This window comes from Cervus canadensis, chromosome 2 (genome assembly GCF_019320065.1).
Source record: "Cervus canadensis isolate Bull #8, Minnesota chromosome 2, ASM1932006v1, whole genome shotgun sequence".
Lineage (NCBI taxonomy): Eukaryota > Metazoa > Chordata > Mammalia > Artiodactyla > Cervidae > Cervus > Cervus canadensis.
The window spans coordinates 66,805,357-66,832,518 of record NC_057387.1 but is presented as its reverse complement, the minus strand read 5'-3'; the positions used below and the strand labels follow the sequence as shown (position 1 = coordinate 66,832,518).

The following is a 27,162-nucleotide window of genomic DNA, read 5'->3' as shown; positions in this document are numbered from 1 at the left end:
TGTCGAATTCATTCTGGAAGAGAGTGTCAGTAAGTGCTAAGTTGTCTTTAACACCAAAATCACTGCAGATGGTGATTGCAGCCATGAAATTAAAAGACACTTACTCCTTGGAAGGAAAGTTATGACCAACACAGACAGCATATGAAAAAGCAGAGACATTACTTTGTCAACAAAGGTCCGTCTAGTCAAGGCTATGGTTTTTCCAGTGGTCATGTATGGATGTGAGAGTTGGATTATAAAGAGGGCTGAGCACCGAAGAAATTATGCTTTTGAACTGTGGTGTTGGAGAAGACTCTTGATAGTCCCTTGGACTGCAAGGAGATCCAACCAGTCCATCCTAAGGGAAATCGGTCCTGGGTGTTCATTGGAAGGACTGATGTTAAAGCTGAAACTCCAGTATTTTGGCCACCTGACTCATTTGAAAAGACCCTGATGTTGGGAAAGATTGAAGGCAGGAGGAGAAGGGGACGACAGAGGATGAGATAGTTGGATGGCATCATTGACTCAATGGACATGGGTTTAGGTAGACTCTGGCAGCTGGTGATGGACAGGGAGGCCTGGCATGCTGCGGTTCATGGGGTCACAAAGAGTTGGTCACGACTGAGCAACTGAACTGAACTGAACTGAATCATCTTCCAGAACTTGAATGGAGACTGAGTTCAGGGTATTGGAAACAGTGTCTGATGCCAGCTTTTCTGCTAAATGGCAGGGTGTGACAGTAGAAGTGATCCAAGGAATAGGAAGCTGGTGATGGACAGTCAAGTCAGTATTGTGCAACCCTGAATCTGACTGTCTGGGAGAGTCTTTCTATATCAGTTCATTTTCCTAAGACAGCATGACACAACCACACAAACGGTTTCTGAAAATATATTTCTTCCACCTCTGTTTGTGAAACCTAAATTCCATTTTTAGAGTTTCCTTTGCTCTAGTTTTTCTGTTTTCTTATATTTTACCAAAGGATATATGGACTACAACTTTTCAATAACAAATTTAAACAAATTTATTATCTTAGGACACAGGTAGGCAAAAATTTTTAAGAAGCCATAATAGAATGCATGATTACTTATTTTTTAACAAAGGTAAAAACAAATGAAATTTCATTCCACTGTAAACATGGAAACAATATAAATTAGTCATTCATACTAATGTTGTGTTAAATGTAGTTCTAATTATATCTTCCCTAAACTACTGCAGTAGGCCTCTGATTCATTTGGGGCTGTAGTTTTCTTCCCCCATATAATTTTTGATTCTATTTTACTATTATTTTAAATAAAATGACTTCTAGACTATTGCAAGAAACACTTTTTCCAGGTGAATTGTTTACGTTTTGTCCCATCTCTATCATCAGTCTGTTCTTTTTCTGAATCATTTGAAAATAAATTGAAGACAACATTTCCCATAGCTACTAAAGTCTATTGATATCTTTATTTCCAAAGGAAAAGGAAATTCACTTACATAATCACAGTACAGTTATCAAAATCAGAAAATGTAAATTGACACTTTACTCTTTATCTAATCTATACTCCAAATTCAAATCTGGTCAGCTATTCCAATACTGTCGTTTATAGCTATTAATTTTTTTTTGATTAGCATTCTGTCCAGAATCATATGTTTCTTGTTTTCTTGTCTTTGTAATCTCTTGTAGTCTGAAGGAGTTTCTCTGATTTGCCTTGCCTTTCTTGATCTGAGTATTTTTGATGCATACAAAACAATAATTTTTATGTGGTTCTTTTGAATTTTAGAAATGTTACAATTGAAATTTGTTTTATTCTTAATACTCATGAAAAGAATAATTTAATTTTCAAATCATTTTATTGGCCACATCCAATTATACATCCTCCAATGCTGGGCCTGCCTCAGAGCTAAGTATTCTTCACCAGTGAGGGCATGTCTGCTTTCATTAGTAAGAACGAGAAGATGATTAGCTTTTAAAAGCCATGTGAATAGTTATATGCCATACTTTTCTTTCTTTGTTTTTGCTTGGTTGTTTTTTTTGAAGGAATCAGATTTATTGAGTTATAATTTATGCACAATAAAACTCACAATTTTTTTTTATTAGTTGGAGACTAATTACTTCACAACATTTCAATTTTAAATGTAAAAGTTGATGACTTTTGTATATATTCGTGTACATCATTGTTATCATGTTATAGGACTTTTCTGTCATACACAAAAGTTCCCTCATACCTTTATGCAGTTAATTCCTTCCTCCATGTCACATGGCCTCTGGAAACCACTGATGCCTTTTCTACCCCTATAGTTTCCCCCTTTTTAGGATTTTATATGAATGCAGTCCATTCAGTTTATTTTATTTTGTGTATGGTTTATTATAATGCTATTGTTGTGTGTTCAGTAATTCATTTCTTTTAATGGAAAGTTGTATTCCCTTATAAGGATATACCACAGTTTAACAATCCACCTGTTGAAGGATTTACTGAAAATTGTTTTTAGATTTTGACTATTATAAATAAACCTGCTATTAACATTCATATACAAATATTTGTTTGAACATATGTTTTTATTTCTCTTGCTGCAATACCTATTAGTGAAATTCCTGGGTCATATACATAGGCTTCCACGATGGCTCAGTGGTAGAGAATCTGCCTGCCAGTGCAGGAGACTCGAGAGACTCGGGTTTGATCCCTGGGTCAGGAAGATCCCCTAGAGGAGGAAATGACAACCACTCCAGTATTCTTGACTGGAGAATCCCATGGACAGAGGAGCATGGCAAGCTTCAGTCCATAGGGTCCCAAAGAATTGGACATTACCGAGTGACTGAGCATATTCACACATAGTTAAGTGCACGGTTAATTTTAATAAGATGTCAAACTCCTTACCAAACTGGCTGTATCATTTTCCATTTCCATCAGCCATGTATTAGAATTCTAGTTGTTCCACATTTTTATCAACATTTGGTATGGTAAATATTTTTTTTTTGTTTTAGCCATTCTATTAGATGTTTATTATCTCATTATGAATATTTTGAATTTCCCCAGTGACTAATGAAGTTGAAAAGATTTTCATGTGCTTGTCACCAAAAGGTTTTTAGGTACAGTGTCTGTTCAGTTATTTTTTTCCAATTTTTATATTTGGTTTATTGTTTTCTTGACTTGTAAGAGACTTTTATATATCCTGGATACAGATTCTGTGTTGGATATACATTTTGCAAAAAGTTTCTCCTGTTCTATGGCTTGCTTTTTCATGTTCTTAACAGTGCCATTTAAAGAAAAAAAAATAATATGCATTACTTTTTAACTGAGGACTCCAGTGATTACACTGTGGATCCTTAATGTATCACAAGTACTTTCTCTTAATATTGGCCTGTGCTGTGCTTAGTCACTCAGTCAAGTCTGACTCTTTGCAATCCCATGGACTGTGGGCCACCAGACTTCTCTGTCCATGGGGATTCTCCAGGCAAGAATACTGGAGTGGGTTGCCATGCCCTCCTCCAGGGGATCTTCCCAACCCAGGGATTGATCCCAGGTCTTATGCATTGCAGTCAGATTCTTTACTGTCTGAGCCACCGTGGAAGCCTATGAATACTGGAATGGGTAGCCTATCCATTTTCCAGGGGATCTTCATGACCCAGGAATGAAACCAGTATCTCCTGCATAACAGGCAGATTCTTTATCAGCTGAGCTACCAAGGAAGCCCTAATATTGGCCTAATTTACTCTAAATATAAGACCCTTTCAATGATATAGTTCCATGTTATCGTCATTCTTTATACTACTTTTGCTATATGTCTTACATCTATACATGTATAGTCTCCAATATGTTGTTAGAATTTTCCCATTAAGCTTTAATATCTTTTAAGAAGGTAAAAGAAGAGAAAATACCTTTGGTTTTGAGTAGATAGGTTATAATAATCCTGTGTATGATTTCCTCTGTACAATGCTTTATGATGGCTTAATTTCTTAAATATGTTAAGTTTGCTATCATCAAATTTAGAAATTTTGACCACTATTTTCTCAAACATTTGTGTTAGATTGTTTGATAAACTTCCAAAGATTACCAAGTCTCCATTCAGTTTTTCAATCCTCTTTCTCTTTGTTTTCAAAATTTGATTATTGATGTTTATTTGAATTCAAGTTTTAATACCATGTATTTGCCATCTTCCATCTGATATTAATCTACTAAGAATTATTCATTTCAGATGTAATTTTCAGTTCCAGAATTTCCACTTAGTGTTAAAATATGATTTCAAATTCTCTGCTATGGTTACTACAATTCTGTTCATTTATGTTTCCATCAGTTCAGTTCAGTTTAGTGCTCAATCATGTTTGACTCATTGCGACCCCATGGACTACAGCACGACAAGCTTCCCTGTCCATCACCAACTCCCAGAGCCTACTCAAACTCACGTCTATCACGTCAGTGATGCCATCCAACCATTTCATCCTCTGGCATCCCCTTCTCCTCCCACCTTTAATCTTTCCCAGTACCAGGGTCTTTTCCAATCAGTCGGTTCTTTGCATCATATGGCCAAGTATTGTATTGGAGGTTTGGCTTCAGCATCAGCCCTTCCAATGAGTATTCAGGACTGATTTCCTTTAGGATTGACTTGGTTGGATCTCTTTGCAGTCCAAGGGACTCTCAAGAGTCTTCTCCGACACCACAGTTCAAAAGCATCAATTCTTCAGTCCTCAGCTTTATTTATAGTCCAACTCTCACATCTGTACATGACTACTGGAAAAACCATAACTTTGACCAGACAGACCTCTGTTGGTAAAGTAATGTCACTGCTTTTTAATATGCTGTCTAGGTTGGTCATAGCTCTTCTTCTAAGGAGTAAGCGTCTTTTAATTTCATGGCTGCAGTCACCATCTGCAGTGATTTGGGAGCCCCCCAAAATAAGTATCTCACTGTTTCCATTGTTTCCCCATCTATTTGCCATGAAGTGAGGGGACTGGATGCCATGATCTTAGTTTTCTGAATGTTGAGTTTTAAGCCAACTTTTTCACACTCCTCTTTCACATTCATCAAGAAGCTCTTTAGTTCTTCTTCGCTTTCTGCATATCTGAGGTTATTGATATTTCTCCCAGTAATCTTGATTCCAGCTTGTGCTTCATCCGGCTTGGCATTTTGCATGATGTACTCTGCATATAAGTTAAATAAGCAGGGTGACAATATACAACCTTGATGTACTCCTTTCCCCATTTGGGAAGTATGTTTCCATATTTTCATTTAAATTCTTGAGCTTGTCATTAATGGCTGTTTTAAATGCCTTGTATATTGTTTCTAATACCTGGATTATTGCAGTGTTTGTTCTATTGAATGCTTTTTCTGTTGACTACATATTACATTTTTTGTTTTCCTTATGTACCAATTTTTATTGCATGTTAGACATGTGTATTGATGCAAGAAATTTTCATTATGCCATCTTCCCCTAAAGATGTTGAGTTTGTTTTGTTTCTGGCAGTTAGTTTATGTTGGTGGATAATTTGAGAACGACCTATGCTTATGGTTCTTATTTCTAAGGGCTGGATTTGTAGTATCTCACCTGAATGCCCAAGATACTCGATAATGTCTCACCCTTCTGACTGACTGAAACTCTAAAATCTCCTAGCACTACCATAACCTCTTATTTGCTTACCATTCACCTTTTGGCCATAAATCAAGTGATCATTCCTACATCCTAGAGTCTTTCTCTGTGCTTCTGAAGCCCAACTAAAGAACCTATATTGAATCTCCATGCAGACTTCTACAGTCCTCTCTCTGCGTAACTTCTTTTTATGTTCAATTTCCCTGTTCCTCAAATTACAGCCATTTTATAATCTATGAACTCATTCACTCATATTCAGTCATGTCCAACTCTGCAACCTTATGGACTGTACCCCACCAGGCTCCTCTATCCTTGGGATTTTCCAGGCAAGAATACTGAAGCAAGTTGTGATTTCATCCTCCAGGGGATTCTCCCAACCCAAGGATTGAACCCGGGTCTCCTGTGGCTCCTGCATTGGTAGGTGGATTCTTTACCACTGAGTCACCTGGGAAACCCATAATCCTGGAAATCTGATCTTTATTCTCAACTCAGTAAATCTACCTTTCTACCTTCTTTTCTGTTACAGGCAGAAAACCAGGGAGATCATGGAATATTGTGGAGGCTTACTTTGTATCTTTCCCATCTCCCAAGTTCTTTCTTCATGTTCTTTATTGCCTGAGAACAGTTGTGTCTTATATTTTGTTCCATTTTATACATTTGACCTGTCAATAGGGAAAATCCATACAGGTTATACTATCATGATCACATATATTTTTAGATTGCCTCTAAAATTATCTCAAGTGAACCTAGAATGTTAGGTCCATGAATCAAGGTAAATTAGAAGTGGTCAAGCAGGAGATGGCAAGAGTGAACATTGACATTTTAGGAATCAGTGTACTAAAATGGTCTGGAATGGGTGAATTTAATTTAGATGATGATTATATCTCCTACTGTGGGCAAGAATCCCTTAGAAGAAGTGGACTAGCCCTCATAGTTAACAAAAGAGTCCAAAATGCAGTACTTCGGTGCAATCTCAAAAATGACATAATGATGTCTGTTCCTTTCCAAGGCAAACCATTCAATATCACAGTAATCCAAGTCTGTGCCCCAAAAGTAATGCTGAAGAAGCTGAATGGTTCTATGAAGACCTACAAGACCTTCTAGAACTAACACCCAAAAAAGATGTCCTTTGCATCACAGGGGACTTGAATGCAAAAGTAGGAGTTCAAGAGATACCTGGAGTAACAGGCAAATTTGGCCTTGGAGTACAAAACAAAGCAGGGCAAAGGCTAACAGAGTTTTGCCAAGAGAACACACTGGTCATAGCAAACACCCTCTTCCAACAACACAAGAGAAGACTCTACACATGGACATCACTGGATGGTCAGTACCAAAATCAGATTGATTATATTCTTTGCAGCCAAATATGGAGAAGGTCTATACAGTCAGCAAAAACAAGACTGGGAGCTGACTGTGGTGGCTCAGATCATGAACTCCTTATTGCCAAATTCAGACTGAAATTGAAGAAAGTAGGGAAAACCACTAGACTATTCAAGTATGACCTAAATCAAATCCCTTGTGATTATATAGTGGAAGGGACAAATAGATTCAAAGGATTAGATCTGATGGCCACCCATTGTCTGTATAATAAAATTCAAACTCCTAAATTAGATGTTCAAGATCCCTTCGTTCACCATTTTGCTGATTTCAGTTTCCAGACTCTTTTCTTGCATTCTCTGAACTTCCAAAATTAATGGCTTTCAAATTTAATGGGGGTAACTGCAGGTTTAAAATTAATATTTCCCTCTCCACATCACAATGATCTAATTTGGTACATCTAATATAGGCTGAGAATATAATTTTCCTTAGCAAAGAGTTAAGGCAGTTTTGATGCAAGCAGTCTAAGGCTACATGTTGAGGATTATAGTTCAAGTCTTGCAACTCAAATTATGGTCAGAGAATCAGCTGCATATGCCTCAAATGAGAAATTTTGGGGAATGAAGACTCTTACTCCCTATTCAACCAGAATGTGCTTTTTTTTTTTTTAAAGAAAAGGAAAATCCCACATAACAGGTTTGCAAGCTAAAGTTTGAAAAACACTGTTTTAGATTACTCCATTCTGTAGATGATATACTTTCATACTTGTGTTTTTATTGTTGTTATTTGTTTAAAACCAAGAAAATTGAGCCTTCTTGAGTTTTCTCAAACAGATGTTACTCTACTCTCTTTGGGGTTTCAGTTACAAATTCACATTTCTTTTTTTTTTTAATCAGAGCTCTTATAATTATTAATTTGTATATTTCACATGTGAACTTTGAGCATTGGTCTTTTTTTTTTTTTTTCAGTTTTCCTCAAATTTTAATGTATATATAAACCCAATGGGGATCTTGTTAAAATCAGATTCTGATTCAGTAGGTCTGGCTTGCAGCTTGAGATTCTGCATTTCCAACAAGGTATTACAGAGGTTGCTGGTCAGGGAGCTAGGTAATCTGCTAGGATGACATAGCACAGAAGAAGAATATCCTGAAAGCCTAGTCTTTTAACACTATCTGGGGGCTTCGGAGGTGTGGTATTGGGAGCATTAAAAAGACATGGTTGCCCTTTGTCTGCCAGGACAGGCAGCTGGACAGACATCTAGACTTGGGTCTGGCTTTGACAGCTCGTGCCTCTGGGTCTTGCCTATCTCCCCCCGGAACCTCAGTTTCTCTCTCTGCGCAGTGTTAAGGGTGAATCACATGACTTCCAAGTCATCTGAGTATCAGGCACATCATGAGAAGTGCCTGGGATACAGGCTGGAACCCTGGATGGAGAGATCTTTCTCTGAAATGGGAAGATTGAAAGGAATCACCTTAGAACACACATCATTTCTGGGAGAACTTCCTGCCCAGGATCAGTAGGAAAAATATTTTATCTGTGAGAGAGGAGAATGATTAATGTCTAAGGGACTATGATTGAGCCTCAGAAACCTGGGGGCTGGAAGGTCAGACTCCCCAGGCCGTCATTTAAACAGTAGGGAGGGAGCAGCCGCTGGATCTCTGTCACCTGCGTGGCCTGCAGACTGTCCTGGGCTTTGAGTCCTACCCGGGGAGGTGGAGATTCCCTTCTCACCTCCCATCTGCGGGGAGGGGGGTTCCTCATCTCACATTCAGGAGTACTAAGGCTCTGCTGGGGCCTTCACAGGTGGCACTAGTGGTCAAGAACCCAGCTGCCAATGCAGGAGACTTAAGAGTTCACTCCCTGGGCTGGGAATATTCCCTGGAGAAGAGAATGGCAACTCACTCCAGTATTCTTGCCTGGAGAATCCCGTGGACAGAGGAGCCTTGCAGGCTACGGTCCATAGGGTCACAAAGAGTTGGGCACGACTGAAGTGACTTAGCAGAGCATTGGTCTTTTTATTTGTTTTTTTCCTCAATGTATACAAACTGTAAAAGATCCTTGATGAATACTTTTTAGAAATTAATGGGTACTCCAACATTAGTACAAACAATGCTTGGTACTTATTTATGCAATAATGTACCTTAATAAATACTGCCAGCTTAAAAGCTATACTATTCTTGTTAATATATCAGTTCTGAGACTTAACAGTGTATATCTTAGACAAATTGCCCTCTTCCTCTGTATCTCTGAAATGGAGGAAATATAATTTCTGATTTCATTGAGTGGTTTACAGCTTTAAAAAGGAAAAACCATGTGTGGTATGACATGCAGCAAAATACCTCGTACATAGTATTTAATAAAAGCTAATTATTATTGTTGAACTTTTATTTCAAAAAACATTTATTAGAGACATACTGTGTCATTCATACTGTTCATGGGGTTCTCAAGGCAAAAATACTGAAGTGGTTTGCCCTCCTTCCCTCTCCATTGGACCACGTTTTGTCTGTCCCCTGAGAAATCTGTATGCAGGTCAAAAAGCAACAGTTACAAGTGGACATGGAATAACAGACTGGTTCCAAATTGGGAAAGGAGTACGTCAAGGCTGTATACTGTCACCCTGCTTATTTAACGTATATGCAGAGTACATCATGAGAAACGCTGGGCTGGAGGAAGCACAAGCTGGAATCAAGATTGCCGGGAGAAGTATCAATAACCTCAGATACTCAGATGATACCACCCTTACAGCAGAAAGTGAAGAAGAACTAAAGAACCTCTTCATGAAAGTTGAAAGAGGAGAGTGAAAAAGCTGGCTTAAAATTCAACATTCAGAAAACTAAGATCATGGCATCCAGTCCCCTCACTTCATGGCAAATAGATGGGGAAACAATGGAAACAGTGAGATACTTATTTTGGGGGGCTCCAAAATGCAAATGGTGACTGCAGCCATGAAATTAAGACGCTTGCTCCTTGGAAGAAGAGCTCTGACCAACCTAGACAGCATATTAAAGAGCAGCGACATTACTTTACCAACAGAGGTCTGTCTGGTCAAAGTTATGGTTTTTCCCGTAGTCATGTATGGATGTGAGAGTTGGACTATAAAGAAAGCTGAGGACTGAAGAATTGATGCTTTTGAACTGTGATGTATTTTCATCACACTGGAACGTTTAATAATTCATATCTTTTGTGAAGATGTATTCAGAAGTATTTCAACAAAAGCCATGAAAGTATGAACTTTCATGAGCAGTTATTATAGAATTAGGTCAGTCTTGGGGTCAGTACATTAATATGAATATATAAACTTATACTTGTAAGGATATGGTATTTACTAACATTTCTATATACTTCTACCATTTTGTACTCATTGCAATTACATAAGATAGATACAAGAGATATTAGATTCCTTTTCTGTGAAAAGCACAGGGTCATGGCTTGCACATGAAAGGCAAATTTTTCTGGTAGAAAGGTGCTTGGCAGTGGACAGTAACCTATCTTGCTGAGAAAAGTATAGTATTCAGCCAGGAGACCTAAGTTTAAATTCCAGATTGGTTTTGATTTGCTGCTGCTGCTGCTAAGTCGCTTCAGTCGTGTCCAACTCTGTGTGACCCCATAGACGGCAGCCCACCAGGCTCCACCATCCCTGGGATTCTCCAGGCAAGAACACTGGAGTGGGTTGCCATTTCCTTCTCCAATGCATGAAAGTGAAAAGTGAAAATAAAGTCGCTCAGTCGTGTCCAACTCAGTGCGACCCCATGGACTGCAGCCTATCAGGCTCCTCCGTCCATGGGATTTTCCAGGCAAGAGGACTGGAGTGGGGTGCCATTGCGTTCTCTGGGTTTTGATTTAAATGCACATTAAAAGAAAACATTCTATGTTATGGTATGTCAGTTTAGTTCTTGGGTAGCAGACCTGAAAATGATCTAGAAGTACAAGAAATTTATGAGGAAGTGACACTTTAAGAGGAAAAAGAAGGTAGGATTGGTCTGGAGGTGCTGTCAGACCATAGTGCAGGCTTTCTGGAATCTCTACCAGCCCAGTGGAATCTCCAGAGAAAACTTAGGCCTAGGAGTGTCTCATTAAGTGGAAATGGCTAGGCTCTTTTACTACCACCTTTCTCAGCCATTGACTTGGGGCCACCTTGAAAAAATCATAATCTCAGCTCAAATGCTGCAGAGAATCCTGAAGGAGCTAGCTGAGGGAGGCTGCCACAATCTTCTGGCACAATCTTCTTGAAGGGGGATCTGAGTGGTACATCTCTGCATCTGCCAGGCATGGAAAAATGCTCCTGATTTTATATTAAATGAAAAAGAGATTACTTACCTCTATATGTAATATGAGTCCAATTGTGTACCTAATAATTGATAATAAAAATTATGTTTCAAACATTATGATAAATTTATTACATTATTTGATTTAATCCACACAACTCTATGAGATTTGTACTGTTATTAACTTCATTTTACAGGAAAAAATTTATCCAGAGTTCAAGAGGTAAAGAAATGCTGGAAGTGGCCTTCAGTATGCAAGCACAGGTTTGTTTGCTGCACTAGTCTGTGCTCTATTTAGTTTTATGGAGGTACATACATAGGAAAAAGAATGAAAGAAAATAAATACATAAATAAATAAAAATAAATAAATACACATAAATAGTGATAGTGATTATATGGTAGGTTTGTTGCTGCTTAGTTGGTGAGTTGTGTCCAGCTCTTTTGTGACCCCATTGACTGTGGCCCGCCAGGCTCCTCTGTCCATGGGATTTCCCAGGCAAGAACACTGGCATGGGGTGCCAGTTCTTTCTCCAGAGGATCTTCTTGACCCAGGAACCAGACCCATGTCTCCTGCATTGACAGGTGGATTCTTTACCATGAGTCACCGAGGAAGCCTATATGGTAGGATGCAGGTTATTAAATTTTTTGTTCCTTTATTTTCTACATTTTCTACTGAGAGATACTTCGGTTATCTATTGAGGCATAACAAACTACCCCAAACTCATTTTCATCATTCAATGATCATTTCAGAAATTCAGACACGTTATAGTGGCCATGGCTTTATGCTGCTCCACCATGTGTGGGCCTTAGCTGAAAAGACATGAATGACTAGGAGTTACTCCATCAACTGATGAATTGGAATCCTCTGGAGATTTCACATGTCCGGTGCCTGGGCTGGGATGACCATAAGGCTGACCTTAGGTGGGTCATTAGATTGGAGAACCTATATGTTTTGTACCTTCTCATGTGGCCTTGGATTCTGTACAGCATGGCTGCCTCAAGTTAGACTTCTTAAATGGTAGCTCAGAGCTTCAAGAGCAAATTTTCCAGAAAACAAGGAGGAAGCTATGTGGTTTTCTGTGACCTGGCCTTGGAAGAAATGTAGCTCACTTCTGCCATACTCTTTTGGTCACAATCCACCCAGATATGAGGGGAAGGAATATCGATTTCACATCCAAATGGAAAGATTGTAAATGAATGCTTACTATATTTTATTAATAAAACTTCCAGAGGAAATGGGGCTTCCCAGGTGGCGCTAGTGGTAAAGAACCCACATGCCAATGCAGGAGAAGTAAGAGACACGAGTTCTATCCCTGGTTGGGAAGATCCCCTAGAGAAGGAAATGACAACCCACTCCAGTATTCTTGCCTGGAGAATTCTAGTACAGAGATGCCAGGTGGGCCACAGTCCATAGGGTCACAAAGAGTCAGCACAACTGAAGTAACTCAGCATGCACACACCAGAGGACATATTTCCATAATCAGAAAAAAGTAAAATTTAGATATTAAACAATCCCAGTTTAATTTTTATTATGGAATAGATTTGGCAAAAACCCACGTGTGTGTGTGTGTGTATGTTTGTATTTTTAATTTATGTAATTTGGTAATAGAGAATCTGAGCTCTCTTTTACTAATACCTACATTTTCTGGATTTATCTATAATAATTGTAGGGTTAATAAAGGGCAAGATAGTAGATCCTGTATTCGAGTTTTGTGCATAGGAAAATGTTGAAGTTGCTACCACTATAAAAAATTTTCATCAGTTTACATAAATCTTCAAAGGTCTATTCTGTTTTTTCAACTAGATTGCTGGACTGATTTTTCTGTCCAAGCCTCACTCTTTCACACAAGGATTTTCTTTTGTTTAAAAATCACAAGTGTTTCACACATGAAAGTGTTACACAGGCTTATTTATCACACACTTTAGAATGCTTCTGTGTATCCCACTAAATAATAATGATGTAAATTTGGCTGAAAGGGAAAACCTAAGGGAAAGCCTGTCAGTTCCCCAGAATAATATTCCCAAACCACATCTTGAGTCTTTCTTTTAAAAACACTTACGCTCAGACACTTTTTATATATTACAGAATACAAGCAGGAAGTGAGGTCAGCTTTATAATATTTAAAATTTGCCTAATGCTTTTATTTTCTATGGATTTTCTTTCCAGGAGATGTGCACCAAATTGCTGAATTTTTAAATTATTCCATCAGGAAACAATATTCCTATAGAGTAGGGGAGAAATGTTTGGCATGTGTCAGTTAAATACAACAAAATGCAATAAAAGTAAATCCTCTCAATTTTTTCCTTGAGATTGAAACCAAGGAAAAATCAGTGAAAACACTATGGATGGTCAAAAGTGAAGCGTGGACTTTGAACTCAAACAGACCTGAGTTTGTATTTAGCTTCAACACTTACAAAGTATTTCTGGTTTTGCAAGAACTTTAAATTCTTGAGCCTGACTGTCATCAACTATAAAGTAGTTCAATTCAGTTCAGTCATTCATTTGTGTTGGACTCTTTGCGACCCCATGGACTGCAGCACGCCAGGCCTCCTTGTCCATTCACCAACTCCTGGAGCTTGCTCAAACTCAGGTCCATCAAGTTGGTGATGCCATCTAACCATCTCATCCTCTGTCATCCCTTTCTCCGCCTGCCTTCAGTCTTTCCCAGCATCAGTGTCTTTTCTAATGAGTCATTTCTTCACATCAGGTGACCAAAGTAGTGGAGTTTCAGCCTCAGCACCAGTCCTTCCAGTGAATATTCAAGACTGATTTCCTTTAGGATTGACTGATCTTGCAGTCCAAGGGACTCAAAAGAGTCTTCTCCAACACCACATTTCAAAAGCATCAATTCTTTATCCCTGTAAAGTAAGGATAATAATATTTTTCTTATAGGTAAATTGTGAAGTTTCAAAGAGGTGTAGATTAAACATTTTACTTGGTACTTAGCTCATAGAAAATGATGTAAAAGTAGCAATGATTATTTTATTACATTTTAGTGTAACTTGATAGAATTGGGGTTCTATTTTTATAATATTTAACAAAAATATACTTGGATCAATCAGAGGTCAGCTTGAGAAATCCAACTGAGATATGAAAGGGTGATTTATTACTTTTAAGTTTTAACTTCACTATTTGCCTGTTCTGAAGGAATCATAACATACTTTCTCTTAAAATTCACAAATTCCAGCTAAATAAGAGTACATACAAAGTCAGGTGAGACAAAGATGAATGTGTGTTTACAAGAATCTGCCCAATAGATAAATATTTCATATGCTCAATGATTTTCATATAATTTATTTTAATTTAGCCTAGTATGATACTTGTCATAAGGTATATATCCCTTAATAAATATTCATTGAATTAAAGAATATCCATCTTTTTACTGATTTATATGAGTTTTTCATATATTAAATATACAAACCACTTGTCAGTTTTACATGTTGTGAATATTCTTTGTCCAATTTGTCATTTTCTTACAATATTGTTTTCCTCATGCTTTCATTTGCTTGTGTTCTCTCTATTAAAGAGATTATTTTATGCTTAAAAATGCCACCTTCATCTTCTTACATTTAGATATTTGTTCATCTGCAAGGAAACATGTTTTAAGGTGATATCTCTCCCATTTATCTCAGAGACTATTCATGCAGGAAATGGGTGTAAATGGGTTATGTTACTTGCCTTAGTTTATATAGTCATTAGCAGAGCTGGGATTCTAACCAGGGAGCCTAATTCTAACACAATCTTAACCCTGCATTGTAAGTATCCCAATTTAATATTTGAAAAACAGAACATTTTATTTCTACCTCAGAAACTGCCTTTTCCTGTTCTTCACTATACCCGTGACATATCGTTTTACTGCTATCTATTACACTTGGAAAAATTTGAATACCTAATACAATGGCCTGCAAAACCCTACAAGATCAGATGCCTTTGATCTCATCTTGCACAATACTCTTTCCTTCTTTTATTTTTTTAACCTTGTACTCAGCACTGACCTTAAATACTCTAAGCTTATTTCCATCTTATTTCCATGAAGAGTGATGTTAGAAATAAAGAGAAAAAGTGTGAGAGGTACTAGTGAGTCAAAACCAGCAGAATTCTGAAACTGATTGAGTTGGAGGGACTCAAGGTCATTTGGAATGAGAAAGTGCCTTTGATGTAAATAAGGAATGCTAGGAGATGACAGTTGGAAAACACTTGGAAAATTATGAACGGTTTCACAAGAGTTTTTGAGTTTTTAATTTGAGATGGCGTTGGTGTCAGGATATATGGAATTTGGACTTAGCACAGAAGTCAGGACTGAAAATGAAGTTATCAGACTGTGTAAGAATAACCAAAGCTGGCAGTTAGAATGAGAAAATAGCTTGGGGCTACACTCCTAAATCACTCGATTTTTGGAGACAGAAAGGATATTGATAAAATTAGCTTACTTCAGTGGAAAAAATGATGGGGTTTTTTGGTTTGTTTTTGTTTTAGAGTGGAAAAAACCTTAAGTCTGTAATTTGAGCAGAAGGAGCCAATGGAATAGTAAAGGCAGATGAATTTTTTATTTAACTTTCTTTCTAGAGCAGGTAAACAGTGAAAGATTTGTCAAAGTTGTTGTTTTTTTTCCTTTAATTTTTATGACTTCCAGACCTTCACTAATGTGTGATGGCATTAAGAAATCAGACTTTGTTTTCTAATGGGAGGATTTTCTTAACTGACAGTATTTGAAATTGTATGCATAAATGCAATGGCCTATCCCATGAAGACTTGGCTTACTTCCCACTGGGTGTGTGACAGTTGTTGGCCAAGTATTATAAAGTTATGGTTTGAATTCTCCCTTTGAGGAAGTGAGGTAAACATGAAGCCCTTTCTTCACATTCCCTTCCAGATCTGGAATTCTGTGAATATGTGACACTCCACATTACTCTTTTGAAAGTTCTGACTTATAAAATGAGGTTTATAGTAATTTTTCTTGAGATCATTTAGGTAAACTTTATTTTTAATGTGTTTTTTGTCAGCAACTATTTTTGAAGTCTTGCCATATGCCAGTTTAAATGTTAGTGCATATGAAAGGTTAATTACATAATAAAAATTCAATGAATGTTCATTTCTACTAATGTTATTAAAAAGTATCATGTCTCTCCAAAGACAATGGAGAGGAGTACAATGCAAATAATAGTATGAAGAAAATAATTTGATCATTGCATAAATAACTCTAACTTAAATGCTCAAACAGTGCTTCAAACATTTTCACTGAGTGAAGATATTTTAATGAGTCACGTTATTAATAAGAAAACCACCACTGATTGATTATATATAGAGTCCATGACACCGTGCTTTAATTATGTATCAGGCCCATGACACATATGTGTTAGAGGAGAATCAATTACTGAACTACCATGAAATGGTCCACTGCAGCCAGTTCAATAGTGCAGTTGCTGGAAAAAGCATATTTATTGGAGTGACCTACAAGTAAGATTGAGTTGAGTTTGCAAGTGTCTTAACTGTAGGTAAATGTCCTTTCTGTCTTTCATGGTCAAGTGGTAGAAGATTGATTATAACTGAACAGTCTATCATCTGTTCCTACATTTCAACCATCTGAGAGCTGCTCTTTACTTTTTCATGTGCTCTGTTGCTAGAAATCACATTTAAGTTTTCTTTGGGTGCCTAAACTGGCTGACAGTCAGGGAATCAATATATCCTGTTGCACAGTGTTCAGACCTGCTATTAAGAGAAAAGTAACACTAAAGATGTGTTTCCTTGCAGGATAGTGCGGAATTGATCACTTCTCTGCTTCACAGTGGAGCTGATATACAGCAGGTTGGGTATGGTGGCCTCACTGCCCTGCATATTGCTACAATTGCTGGTAACCTAGAGGTAAGTCACACCATGGTCACCTGCAAAAACAAATCTGCCTGTTTGGAATCTTGTTTTTAACTGTTTTCAAATGCTGACTTTTGAAATTCTAGGAGTTGGTTTAATTTTAGCTAATGAATCCACACATTTTGAGGGAGACCAAAATAAGCTGTATAGATGTTCTTTTAATAGTAAATTCAGTCTGTTTTGTAACAGTATAATCAAATATTAATATAAAGATGGCTAGATACATAGAGGCTCTATAGCATTGTGAGACTTCCCAGGTGGTGCAGTGGTAAAGTATCCACCTGTCAAGCAGGAGGCACCAGAGATGCAGGTTTGATTCCTGGGTCAAGAATATCCCCTAAAGAAGGAAATAGCAATCCACTCCAGTATTCTTGCCTGGAAAATTCCAGGGACACAGTCCATAGAGCAGCAAAGAATTGGACATGACTGAGCAACTAAGTAGCTGCATATCGCAGTAATCAGAAACAGATATTGGAGTCAGGCAACTGTTGCACCACTTGCTATATTTACCTCAAGGAAGTTACTGTACCTTCAAACATCTGTTTTCCTCATTATAAAATAGAAATGATAGGCCCATAATAGTGACTCAATTAGATGATTCATATAAAAGACTTTGCAGATTGCTTCACTCAAGGTAAGGACTCTGAAAAATTATTCTGTAATTCATTCACTCATGCATTATTTGATTTATTAAGCATCTATTGTACACCAGATATTGTTCTAGTGGCTGAGGTGACTGTAACAAGTAAGACAGGAAATATTTTGGAATTTAGTTTTAGAGACCAAAACAAGCAATAAAGAAAAAATTATTGTATAATGTCAGTTGTGAATATAAGAAAAATAATAAAATGAGGTAAAATGAAAACAGAATGAAGAAATAGGCACCATTTTAAACAAGCTATATAGTAAAGCTATGATTAATATATGTAATAGTACCTGCAAAGCCCTGAGGCAGAGATAGCTAAGTATATTTGAAGGGCTCAAGTAAGCCAAAGTCTTTAGTATATATGAGCTGGAAGTAGAGTGATGGACATGAGGTCAGGTGACGGTTGCAAATAAGATTGCAAAGTGTTTTAAAGGCCATAGAAGGGACTCTGGCTCTTATCTAAAATTTAATTGTTGAAATATCATTTTATATGTGAGAGACACTTTAATTTGCATTATTTAATTTACTGCAGAAATCCTCATGAAATAGTTTTTTATCATCACTGCCGTTTAATAGATATAAAACCAAGGCTGTTATACAGTAACTATCTTTACAGATTACAAAGCCATGGAGGAAAAAAGGCCATGTTTGGGATCCTGGTCATTTTACTCAAACTCCCATGCTTTTCACATGCTATTAATTGTGGTACCTACATATAACGTGTCTGACTCTTTGCAACCCCATGGACTGCAGGCTCCTCTGTCCATGGGATTCTCCAGGCAAGAATACTGGAGTGAGTTGCCATTTCCTTCTTCAGGGAATCCTCTCGACCCAGGGATCAAACTCGGGTCTCCTGCACTGCAGGCAGATTCTTTACCAACTGAGCTATGAGGGAAGCCCAGACTGAAAGTGAAAGTCATTCAGTCCTGTCTGACTCTTTGCAACCCCATGGACTGTGCATGGAATTCTCCAGGCCAGAATACTGGAGTGGATAGCCTTTCCCTTCTCCAGGGGATCTTCTCAACCCAGGGATCAAACCCAGGTCTCCCACATTGCAGGCAGATTCTTTACCAGTGTAGCCACAAGGGAAACCCATATAAACTCAACATTGTAATAAATGAGCAGTCTTGTGTCTTCATTATTAAATTGTTATCTATTTCTCTCTTTAAATCATTTTGCAATTTAAGGTGTACCTTCCTCACTAACACACAGACACAATTGTGAACAAATAGAGCTGCATGTAAAATCACACATAAAACCTGTAAAATAGGTGTATGTCATCTCTCTTAACAGTGTCAATTCAAAGGGCTCTTCATTCAATAAATATTAACATATCTCATTGGGAGTAAAATAATTTCCTTTGTGTTGACATTTCAACTCCTTACTGTATTTCCCTGAAAATAGATTATCTCATTTCCCAGAATATAAAGCTTTTTGATGATATTCATTATAAATATAATTGAATTTATATTACTTATTAGGAGAAGAGAAATCCCATTACAATCACTTAAATATAAATATTATCCAAAAAAGAAACTGACTGAGATCAGTGATAAACTAAATGGAAGGTAAATATACAGAAATCTGGGTAGAAGAATTGATGAGGTAGACATTAAGTCCCAGTAAAATACATTCAACCTCTTAATGCCAGGAAACATTTTGCAAAACAAAATCCTTTTTGTTTAGCACTGAACTGATTACATTTGTGAGTGATAGAATTATAACAGGGTCAAAAGAAAGATGGTTAAGTGTTTGGTGTCTTTGTCTCCTATTCAAATAACTGTTTTCTTGCTTTGTAAATCATAGTAGGAAGTAAGAATTATATTGATTCTGCCAGCCATAGGGCAAATTTTACTAAAATAACTCCAAATAGGCATCTACTCCTGTTGTGCAATTCTCCATGAGTTTTCCAACTTCCTTCATTAGCTCTGGTGTAATATTTAATGACTTTTATAGTCAATCATGAATACTGTCATAATAAGATGTATATACATTAATCTTTATTCTCTTATCTGCTGGACTAATTTAGTTACAGATCTTATAGGAAAATTGTGTTAAAAAAAACCTGAAAGCATCATATTCAAAATAAAGATTTTTTCTTTGAATTATTTCTTTCAAAGTTAGTAATTGCAGTACCGATTTTATATTCATTCATTCATTCATTTAACAAATATTTTACAGCCTCTACTTTTTCCATAGTCTTTTGTTAGAATATGGGAATGATACAAGAAATAAGACATAGTTTCTCCCCCTAAAGACTTTAAATCATAGCTGAACATAGAAAATGGAAAATTGATATAAAGAATTCAAAAGTAAAATAACAATATAGTCTTATGTATAGGAAAGGAAAGAGTCAAAGATCAGAGCATGTTTGATATTCAGTTCAGTTCAGTTCAGTCACTCAGTCATGTCCAACTCTTTGCAACCCCGTGAATCGCAGCACGCCAGGCCTCCCTGTCCATCACCAACTCCCAGAGTTTACTCAAACTCGTGTCCATCAAGTCGGTGATGCCATCCAACCATCTCATCCTCTGTCGTCCCCTTCTCCTCCTGCCCCCAATCCCTCCCAGCATCAGGGTCTTTGCCAATGAGTCAACTCTTCACATGAGGTGGCCAAAGTATTGGAGTTTCAGCTTCAGCATCAGTCCTTCCAATGAACACCCAGGACTGATCTCCTTTAGGATGGACTGGTTGGATCTCCTTAGTTCACGGGGTTCTCAAGGCAAGAATACTGAAGTGGTTTGCCATTCCCTTGTCCAGTGGACCACATTCTGGCAGACCTCTCCACCATGACCCGTCCGTCTTGGGTGGCCCCACACAGCATGGCTTAGTTTCATTGAGTTAGACAAGGCTGTGGTCTGTGTGATCAGAAGATTTGGGGAAGGGTTTTTGAGAAGTGGTTTAAAATCAGGCTGAAAAGTGGTAGAACTGGACAGAGAAAGGAAGAGGAATTATGTCTAAAACTATGAAAAAAAAATGAGTCAAGTACATATAGGGGAGAGTAATTAGAATGATAGCATGAAACAGATTGTGAAGAGTCCCTTTAAGTAAAACTGGGTGTTCTGTTCAGTTCAGTTCAGTTCAGTTGCTCAATCGTGCCCAACTCTTTGCGACCCCATGATTCGCCGCATGCCAGGCCTCCCTGTCCATTACCAACTCCCGGAGTTTACTCAAACTCAAGTCCATCGAGTCGGTGATGCCATCCAGCCATCTCACCCTCTGTTGTCCTCTTCTCCTCCTGCCCCCAATCCCTCCCAGCATCAGGGTCTTTGCCAATGAGTCAGCTCTTCACATGATGTGGCCAAAGTATTGGAGTTTCAGCTTCAGCATCAGTCCTTCCAAAGAACACCCAGGAGTGATCTCCTTTAGGGTGGACTGGTTGGATCTCCTTGCAGTCCAAGGGACTCTCAAGAGTCTTCTCCAACACCACAGTTCAAAAACATCAATTTTTCGGCACTCAGCTTTCTTCACAGTCCAACTATCACATACATACATGACAGGAATGGACCAGATTAAGGAAACTGAAAATGGGAGTCCAAGGAGTTTAATTTAATTCAATAAGCAAACGCAGTTCATGATGTACTATATGCAAGACCAGATGGTATGGTAGATAAAGAGATGAATAGAACACATAAATTCCCACTCTTCAAGATACTTACAACAAACATGATTGTTTTCCAATAGGAAATGAGAAGACATTAAGTCTTTTTGAGCAAGAGAGTGATTGGATGCATGATAAATAATGTGTTGAAGAGGATTTCTTTGGCCTTAGCATTTTATATTGTTTCCAGAGTAATAATATGATGATTAAGTAGATGAAGACAAACTTGGTAGAGGATTCAATTCTGAGGAAAAACTATTCATCTCCAAACATGTAGATTTGCTGAGAATACCCAGATTTTCAAGAGGAAAAATTCGTTAATAATTTAAAAATATACATTTAGTACGCAGTGAAGAATTTGGGACTTAATGTAAGTTTTTGGAAATTATATGTGATATTTGCAGGCATATCAGTAGCTGAAATGTGGCCAATAACTAAGCCTAAGAGAACATCTACAGAGACTTTAGGAATTACTGAACAGCCTTTGAGGAAGCAAAGAACGATTGGTTGGAGTGTTATGAGGGAAACAAGCATATTGTAACCTCACAGTAATTAGGGGGATGGAGAGTTTCAATAGATAAAGTGGGTATCAAATGATGCATAAAATTTATTTGAGTGTAAGAGAATAAAATATATATAGTAGGAGTGGAATATGCATTAGTTTTAGTTACTAGTTTTTATTCTTGGTTATCAGGCATGGTGGCAGTGGATCGGTGGGGGTTTCCTTTCATTAACAGTTGCTTTCCTTTATTGCCCACCTTTTTTTCTGTGAAACAATGACTGATGCTGTCTCATAGCCCTCTCTGTCTACACATATCAAATTCAGACCCTCCATTACTGTCTCAAGTGTTTTGGTTCTCCCATAATTGTGAATTCTATTAAACAATTTTGCAATAAAATTTACATTGACTAAGCAGCTGTCTCCTTCAATAACAGAGGAGAACATGTGCTGCAGATTCTGAGACATGCTGACTGCAATTTGAGACTCAGATTTAGATTTACTGTGCTTTGAAAAGCAGGCAAATATTGGTTGTCCTGGGTTTCACTACTTCTCCCTGAGTGATTTATCCATCTTTCAGTACATATGCATGTGCTGCTTTATATAAGACTAAGATCCTTTCAGCAATCAATAAACAAGCATTAAACCCTTTTCTCCTCTTTGAGTCCAGAGGGCATGCTCTCTCAAGCATGGAAATTGAGAACTATTGGCTAACATGTTTTATCATTCGCATATATTTGTCATTTGGTTCTCTTGAGGTAGCTATCCTTAGACTCAGCTTACCAGTGAGGAAACTGAGGATTGCAGAAGTTAAGTGACTTCCACAGGATCATGCAGATAATAAATAAATGAGATGAATAGGACTCAAGCCTGGTTATCTGACTTCAAATCCCTGATTTTGTAAATAAAAAGACAGTTACTCCCTTATGACTCTTGTTGTTCAGTTGCTCAGTTTTCTGACTCTTGGTGACTGTATGGACTGCAGCACACCAGGCCTCCCTGACCCTCACCATCTCCCAAAGTTGGCCTAAGTTCATGTCCATTGCATCAGTGATGCCATCCAGCCATCTCATCCTCTGATGCCCTCTTCTCCTTCTGTCCTCAATCTTTCCCAGAATCAGGGACTTTTCCAATGAGTTGGCTGTTCGTATCAGATGATGACTCTTGTATATATTGCTAAAACAGGGCTTACAGCCATAAGGCACAAAACAAGTATTCAGAAAACAAAATGGAAACTGAATATGTTACTATCTGAGGCCCAGATATTGCTATGAGTACAATTAAAGCAATATTAATTGATTCAAGTATAACTTTATATTGTGCTTAGTAAATGGTCACAAGAACCCATGGGGATATAATGCATGTATGTGAGCATTCAGTATATACACATCCCCTCACATGCATATGCACGCACACACACATACTCCAAGTAAAAACGCATTATATTTAGTCAAATATCTCTTTAAAAAGCTGTTACATTTTGATGTTTCATGAAGTTGTTTCTGCAGTTATCAGTAGAAAAATCAGTTATGTGTAGGTTTAGAAAACTGAATCGCAATGAGAAAAGCATGTCTAGGATGATGCAATATATAATGTACAGGAATTGTGGAGTATTTTATTTTTCACAGAAAGGTATAGTTTCATGTATACTTTGTGCAGGTGATATATTATTTTCATAGTTGAATTTATTCTGTCCTACCTTATCCTATTTTTGGGCTGTTGAAAACCCTGCTTCAGAAATACTTCTCAGTTCTTTTGTAATTTATATCTGATTTCAAGGAAATGTTGTTGGTGTTGTTCCAGTTCATTTTTAACTAAATCTTCTGAATGTTTCAAGAGAGAGTTTTGTTTGCCAAAAAATCTGATTCTTATTTCTTTAAAATGGCTGAAGTTTTCTTTCCAAAGGCACAAACAAGTGAATGCTTGGAACTATAAAATAAGATTTCTCTTTCTCTAAGAGATATTGTACTCATGAGTTTTATAGCTAAAAAGTATCAGATATGCCTCCAATTTATGACTATGCAGTAATTCCTCATGAACTTCATTTGCAATCAGGCAATTGACTTAATCCTCATTTGAGATTTTATCTTTATTTTCCAGATTAAAAAAACTGAGGTGCGGAGAAGTTAAGTAGCTTGTCCGAGGTGACAGTGCTAATGATTGGTAGAGCAGGTGTTTACATGCTGTGTGATGTCAGAGCCAGCTCTCACAATGCTATTACTACCCTTCTTCTAATCCGTGCAAAAGCCTCTCGGTCCATCTGACCAGAATTTAAGCTTCAGAAGCTCAGAATTCAAATGTCAGGGAAACTTCTTATATTCTCAGTTCTGAATTGTCTCAAAGACTAAGCACAGCAAGATATTCTGGTCCCTTTTTATATGAACCCCATTCTTCTAAGCTCTGTTCCTAATTTCTGATATTTCTGCTTTGTATTTCTAAACAGTTCTCTTGACATATAATTCATATGCCACATAATTCACCTATTTAAAATGGACATTTATTATAAATATATATGCACCCAACATAGGAGCACCGCAATATGTACAGCAAACGCTAACGAGTATGAAAGAGGAAATTAATAGTAACACAATAATAGTGGGAGACTTTAATACCCCACTCACAACTATGGATAGATCAACTAAACAGAAAATTAACAAGGAAACACAAACCTTAAATGACACAATGGACCAGCTAGACCTAATTGATATCTATAGGACATTTCACCCCAAAACAATCAACTTCACCTTTTTCTCAAGTGCACACGGAACCTTCTCCAGAATAGATCACATCCTGGGCCATAAATCTGGTCTTGGAAAATTCAAAAAAATTGAAATCATTCCAGTCATCTTTTCTGACCACAGTGCAGTAAGATTAGATCTCAATTACAGGAAAAAAATTGTTAAAAATTCAAACATATGGAGGCTAAATAACACGCTTCTGAATAACCAACAAATCATAGAAGAAATCAAAAAAAGAAATCAAAATATGTATAGAAATGAATGAAAATGAAAACACAACAACCCAAAACCTATGGGACACTGTAAAAGCAGTGCTAAGGGGAAGGTTCATAGCATTACAGGCTTACATCAAGAAACAAGAAAAAAGCCAAATAAATAACCTAACTCTACACCTAAAGCAATTAGAGAAGGAAGAAATGAAGAACCCCAGGGTTAGCAGAAGGAAAGAAATCTTAAAAATTAGGGCAGAAATAAATGCAAAAGAAACTAAAGAGACCATAGCAAAAATCAACAAAGCTAAAAGCTGGTTTTTTGAAAAATAAACAAAATTGACAAACCATTAGCAAGACTCATTAAGAAACAAAGAGAGAAGAACCAAATTAACAAAATTAGAAATGAAAATGGAGAGATCACAACAGACAACACTGAAATACAAAGGATCATAAGAGACTACTACCAGCAGCTCTATGCCAATAAAATGGACAACTTGGATGAAATGGACAAATTCTTAGAAAAGTATAACTTTCCAAAACTGAACCAGAAAGAAATAGAAGATCTTAACAGACCCATCACAAGCAAGGAAATCGAAACTGTAATCAAAAATCTTCCAGCAAACAAAAGCCCAGGACCAGATGGCTTCACAGCTGAATTCTACCAAAAATTTAGAGAAGAGCTAACACCTATCTTACTCAAACTCTTCCAGAAAATTGCAGAAGAAGGTAAACTTCCAAACTCATTCTATGAGGCCACCATCACCCTAATTCCAAAACCAGACAAAGATGCCACAAAAAAAGAAAACTACAGGCCAATATCACTGATGAACATAGATGCAAAAATCCTTAACAAAATTCTAGCAAACAGAATCCAACAACATATTAAAAAAATCATACACCATGACCAAGTGGGCTTTATCCCAGGAATGCAAGGATTCTTTAATATCTGCAAATCAATCAATGTAATACACCACATTAACAAATTGAAAGATAAAAACCATATGATTATCTCAATAGATGCAGAGAAAGCCTTTGACAAAATTCAACACTCATTTATGATTAAAACTCTCCAGAAAGCAGGAATAGAAGGAACATACCTCAACATAATAAAAGCTATATATGACAAACCCACAGCAAGCATCACCCTCAATGGTGAAAAATTGAAAGCATTTCCCCTGAAATCAGGAACAAGACAAGGGTGCCCACTCTCACCACTACTATTCAACATAGTGTTGGAAGTTTTGGACACAGCAATCAGAGCAGAAAAAGAAGTAAAAGGAATCCAGATAGGAAAAGAAGAAGTGAAACTCTCACTGTTTGCAGATGACATGATCCTCTACATAGAAAACCCTAAAGACTCTTCCAGAAAATTACTAGAGCTAATCAATGAATATAGTAAAGTTGCAGGATATAAAATTAACACACAAAAATCCCTTGCATTCCTATATACTAACAATGAAAAAACAGAAAGAGAAATTAAGGAAACAATACCATTCACCATTGCAACAAAAAGAATAAAATACTTAGGAGTATATCTACCTAAAGAAACAAAAGACCTATACATAGAAAACTACAAAACACTGATGAAAGAAATCAAAGAGGACACAAACAGATGGAGAAACATACCGTGTTCATGGATTGGAAGAATCAATATTGTCAAAATGGCTATTCTACCCAAAGCAATCTATAGATTCAATGCAATCCCTATCAAGCTACCAACGGTATTTTTCACAGAACTAGACCAAAGAATTTCACAATTTGTATGGAAATACAAAAAACCTCGAATAGCCAAAGTAATCTTGAGAAAGAAGAATGGAACTGGAGGAATCAACCTGCCTGACTTCAGACTCTACTACAAAGCCACAGTCATCAAGACAGTATGGTACTGGCACAAAGACAGAAATATAGATCAATGGAACAGAATAGAAAGCCCAGAGATAAATCCATGAACTTATGGACACCTTATCTTTGACAAAGGAGGCAAGGATATACAATGGAAAAAGGAACCTCTTTAACAAGTGGTGCTGGGAAAGCTGGTCAACCACTTGTAAAAGAATGAAACTAGAACACTTTCTAACACCATACACAAAAATAAACTCAAAATGGATTAAAGATCTAAATGTAAGACCAGAAACTATAAAACCCCTAGAAAAGAACATAGGCAAAACACTCTCTGACATAAACCACAGCAAGATCCTCTATGACCCACCTCCCAGAATATTGGAAATAAAAGCAAAACTAAACAAATGGGACCTAATGAAACTTAAAAGCTTTTGCACTACAAAGGAAACTATAAGCAAGGTGAAAAGACAGCCTTCAGAATGGGAGAAAATAATAGCAAATGAAGAAACAGACAAAGGATTAATCTCAAAAATATACAAGCAACTCTTGAAGCTCAATTCCAGAAAAATAAATGACCCAATCAAAAAATGGGCCAAAGAACTAAACAGACATTTCTCCAAAGAAGACAT

General features: G+C 37.1%; 1 protein-coding gene across 1 annotated transcript in view; it reads left to right on the top strand.

The window, feature by feature from the left end:
- The window catches only part of LOC122436821 (serine/threonine-protein kinase TNNI3K), a 371,699-nt gene that overhangs the window by 59,416 nt on the left and 285,121 nt on the right, over positions 1-27,162 (top strand). The window contains exon 9 of the mRNA XM_043460966.1: positions 16,879-16,989. Coding sequence (XP_043316901.1) covers positions 16,879-16,989 — 111 coding nt within the window. The remainder of the gene's footprint in view (positions 1-16,878; positions 16,990-27,162) is intronic.